Source organism: Chaetura pelagica, unplaced genomic scaffold (genome assembly GCF_000747805.2).
Source record: "Chaetura pelagica isolate M959 unplaced genomic scaffold, ChaPel_1.0 scaffold462, whole genome shotgun sequence".
NCBI lineage: Eukaryota > Metazoa > Chordata > Aves > Apodiformes > Apodidae > Chaetura > Chaetura pelagica.
This window is the reverse complement of record NW_009952454.1, coordinates 165,209-169,791: the sequence shown is the minus strand read 5'-3', so window position 1 is coordinate 169,791 and position 4,583 is coordinate 165,209. Positions and strand designations below refer to the sequence as shown.

Here is a 4,583-nt window from a genome sequence, read left to right as displayed (position 1 = left end):
GGAAAAAGAGAGAAAAGGGGGGGGGGGGGGGGGGAAAAGAAAAGTCCCCATAACATCCTGCACACGGAGGGGAGGAAATCGCGAGGGGCGAGAATATACTGTGGTTTTTAACCGTAGGCTGGCAATGGGAATCTCTGCTGCTGCTCCACGCTGAGGAGGGGTGGGAAAAATGGAAGTGAATTCAAGGGGAAAAAAAGAATGAGTGTGTCACTGGGTCCTGCACAGACTCCGAGGAGTTCTGCCCTCGGCGAGGGCTGCTCCTCTCCTCTGCCAGCTTGGAAAAGTTCAGCTTGCACTGCAAAATTATTTACCGCGGGGGTGAAGCCAAGTTTCTGCCTTTCCCTCCTGCTCGGGCTCCGGTTTTACCTTTCAGATGGAAAGCAGGTACCAACCGGCTCGGCACGAGGTGGAGATACTGATTCTTACTTACTCAAACGCCATTGCGTTATAATAATTCATATCATCCCTATAATTATCATTAATAAGAGCATAAATAGCATTATCGATAGCGTTATTAAATATTTTCAAGGCGAATTACAGTTTTTTAACATGTATTTCGGGGGGGGGAAATGATAAAACAGTTCTCGGAATAAACACCTCCCGAAGTTGAGCTGTTTCCCCAATCTGCCTACATTGCAAATAAAAGCTAATTAAGTTGGAAGCACATTTTCCCCCTCTCCATTTTTATTTCCCCCCCCCCTTCTTTAGGAGGAAGGAACGTGGCTGTGAAATATTCGTACCCTGAAACGCTGCGGTTCATAAACAATTACAAAAAAATAGAGAGAGAGAAAGAAAAGAAAGGCACCCAAACAAATAAACAAGCCAACACGAGGAATAATAAAGACAGAGCCCAACAGAAGCCCGAGAGGAGCTGCGGAGGGGAGCGAGCCCGTCCCCGCATCCACCGGGGTGCGGCGGGCGCGGAAAAGCCCCCGCTGCTGTTTACTTCCCCCACGTGAACTTTTCCTCCGTAATTTCTCCCCTTTCCCCCCTTCTTCTCCTTCTCCTTCCCCCCCCTCACCCCCCTCTCCCCGCCGCTCCCCGCTCCCCTTCCCCTGCTTTTCTCCCCGACGTTCCCCGGCTCCCCCCGTCCCTTCCCCGTCCCCACCGCCCGCACCCGCGCACGTTTCCTCCCGCTTACTAAAGTGGTCTCTGCTGCCGGAGCCAGCGCTCTGTGGGAAAGAGGATGACTCGCTCTGGCTTTTGTCCTCTCTGGACTCTGTTTAAGCTCAGAGACGACGTTCATTTTTATTTTTATTTTTATTTCCCGGCAGAGACAATGCCACCCCCCCCCTCCCCACCTCTCCCCTTAGCTTGGCATCAGCCAGCTGAGACTTTTCTTTAAGCCCTGATTTTTAAACTTTACGCAGCATTGTCCCCTTTTATTGCACCTCCTCCAGCTTTTATACTGTTTACTTCCTCACTTTTATAACTTACTTTGATCTGTCCTGTCTTTGTCTTCGCTTCCTTCACAAACTTTATTGTCCTCGAAGCTGGGCCTTTGATTGGAAACGATCCCTTCCCTTGCAGCAGAAGTTTCTAAATTGTACTCCTGTGTTCCCTGTTTATGGACATCCCCGGGACGGCCCAGCAGCGGTTCTGCCTTAACAGACCCCTGCCCGGGGAGGTTCTCTGCTCTGGGTACTGGATCCAGCCAGCTCCGGAGATACCTGCTATCAGATGGGACGCTTTGATGTTGAATATATGGATGGTAGACGGCAGGAAGGGTACCAGAAGAATGTGGATTCAAAGGAGTCCAGGAGGCGCTGAAAACTGGAGGTTTTGGCTGAAAACTACAGGAGGGGAATTCTAGATGCTCATTGTGCCCAGCTTGCCTGGAACTTGTATATTGCCCAGATGAAAATTTAGCTGAAGGCGAGTCTTCACTTTCATGACTTATAATAGAGTCGACATAATAATTGCTAAGAGTCCCAGAAATGGACATTCTCAGACATCATACAAAGCACGGTTCAATGAAGGGAAAAAAAAAATATATATATATATAGGACAGATCTAGATTTGTACTCTACCCCCTTCTCCAACTTCCCAGCCAACAAAGTACAGTTGGGCTGCCGTGTTGTGAGCTCCCAGCAAAATGATTGGTCAAACTTTTTTCGTGTGCCTGATAAAGCGTCAGTCTCGGCGTAAATCAATCGAAGCCGAGGGGGCTGCGCTGCGCTGTCATCCGCCCTTGCATTCCATATCAAGGATGGATTGTTTTATGTTTATGCAATGTTGCAAAACGTCAGGAGTTTCGCAAAGCCACCAAACGGGCAGAGCTGGGGCTAATATCCCTTCCTAGATTTGCTCCTGAAATATTATTTTGGAAGGGGGGGTGGGAAAGGAGGGGGGGGGGGGATTTTTTTTTTTGTTTGTGAAGGAAGATGCTGATGTGCTCGCTTTGCCTTTAATAACCATCATGGGGGAAGAGGGATCAAAGCTGTTCTTTGCCCCTCGGGCTCCGGGGTATGATAGCAAAAAAAGCCCAGAATAGGTACAAACCAAACCACTCCCCCCCCCATCCCGTGTTTTCATACACACACACACGCGTGGGTGCGTTACACATATACACAGAAATGCACATCCACATGGGCGGTTTTGTCAAGAAAAAAAGACGGATCTGGGGAGCCAGAGTGGTGGGGAGGGTGTTATGAATAATTCACCAGCCGGGATGGGGAAAAGGAATTATTAACATGCTCAAAGAATGCGGGCAAATATGAAATTGGACGTGTCACTGGCGTGGACGTGGCATTGCAACTTTGAGCAGGGAGCTGCCGAGCCGCAGCCCCTCCGTGCATCAGCCTGCCTCAGCATTCATGTTTTCACCTATATATATATATAAGGATATCTTCAAAATACCCCTGCGTATGAACACACGTTCGCGGCACAACCTCAGGGTCGCTTGGCTTGGGCCAAAATAGTTTCCCCACATTGCTGAAATCAGAAGCCTTCATTTAACTTTACAAGGCCAGTAAAAACCAGCGCGCCACTGATCCGGCTTTGTTACAGAATGCCTGAAACTTGTGATGGTTAAATAGTTTAATAAAACTTACATTAGCTTTCTTTGATTTTTATAGCCTTGAATTTATTGCCTGTGGAAAAGAAAGGGGGAAAAAAAAAAAAGAATCCCCCGCGTTTTCAGGCACCGTTTCCCCCCCCCCGACACCTCATGTGCCCACGGTGCGTGTGCGTGGCAGACAAACCCCCCTCCCCGCTTCGTTTGCCGAAAGCTGAAGATTTGGGGTGTTTGGGGGGGTTTTTTTTTCCCTCCCCCCAGAGCAGATGATTGTGGCGGGGTCGGGGCTCGGCGCTGCTCCAGCCCAAACCATGCGGGGTAACGGGGTCACTTTTCCCAAGTTATGGTGATAAATCCGTTTATTGCAAGATGCTCCGATGGCGTCGTAAATGTTGGTGAAGGGAAAGGTGCTTTCCGTGATGACGGGGGGAAAAAGTGTTTCTCTGGACTTCAGCTGTAACAGTCTGGATCAATTTGCCTCCTTTAATCTATTGCCCCTCCGCCCTTCTCCCTCTCACCCCAACACTGAAGGATATTTAAAGTGAAGGGCAAAGAGATTTCTAGGAATGATAAATCATCGCGAATCCTTCCTGAAGTGTATAGGGATGGAAGTCTATATTAACAGACTAATAATAACATTGAGGGGTGCTAATAGCCGCCTGAAATGAAGGGAAAAGATATTTCGCATCTCTCTCTGTCCGTGCGGTGTGAGTGGGTGTGTGTCCTTATGTCCGTGCCTACACAAAACGGATGCTGGAAATCGCTACCAGAGGTGTTTTACTGATACTGGGAGACTCTTAAGGCGCTGAAAAACCTACACCCAAACCCTGAGATTTCCCCTTATTCCAATGAGCGATGCTTTGCCAGGCGCGTCTGCCCGCAGCCTGATGGAGAGACACGTTTCCCCGTGTCCAGGACCAGAGATCCTCTAAAAAACAACCCACCACCAAAGCAAACCGCTGTTAGAAAGCTGTCCGTTCTCATTAAAAACAAGACAACAACAACAGAAAAAATGGAGCGGGTGGGGATGCTGGGTAAGGAGAGCCCGGGCTTAATGCCGAAGGTCAGATTTATTTTTATTTTTTGCACCCCTCAGGGTAACAGGAGCCCCCCAACCAGCTCAAAATCCTCCTTGTGTTGGAAAAGCAACTTCAGTCCGCAGGCTCCAGCCAAGGTGAGATTTGAGGAGGGGTCGGGGAACCCTCTCCAGCTCCCGCTTGCCAAGCCAGGAGTGGGCAAATGGCACCAGGTGAGTGCTCCCCAGCGCCCTGCAAACTCTCCTCTCCTTTCCACGGGGGGTTAATCCAAAGTAACTCCACTTCACCCCTTCCGCGTTTAAACCGGTGAGAAATCCCCTTCCAGTGGGCAGCCTGGGGCAGGATCGGGGCTCTTTGCGGTGCGTCTCACACGGGCAGGGGGTTGTGTGAAAAGAGGGGAGGGAATTCCTGCTTTTTTTCCCCAACTTTTCACATTCCTATCTTCCTTTCCCGTCCTTCTTTCACTTCCTTAAGAGTTGGGGAGGTTGTGCAATGAAAAGACCCTGTGTCACCAGCCATAACATACGAGC

At 49.5% G+C, this 4,583-nt stretch overlaps 1 protein-coding gene across 1 annotated transcript in view; it reads right to left on the bottom strand.

The window, feature by feature from the left end:
- HOXB9 (homeobox B9) overlaps positions 1-1,945 on the bottom strand; it is a 4,915-nt gene extending 2,970 nt beyond the window's left edge. Inside the window, exon 1 of the mRNA XM_010008568.1 lies at positions 1,438-1,945. Within this exon, the coding sequence (XP_010006870.1) occupies positions 1,438-1,945 (508 nt within the window). The remainder of the gene's footprint in view (positions 1-1,437) is intronic.
- Positions 1,946-4,583: the final 2,638 nt, after the last annotated feature.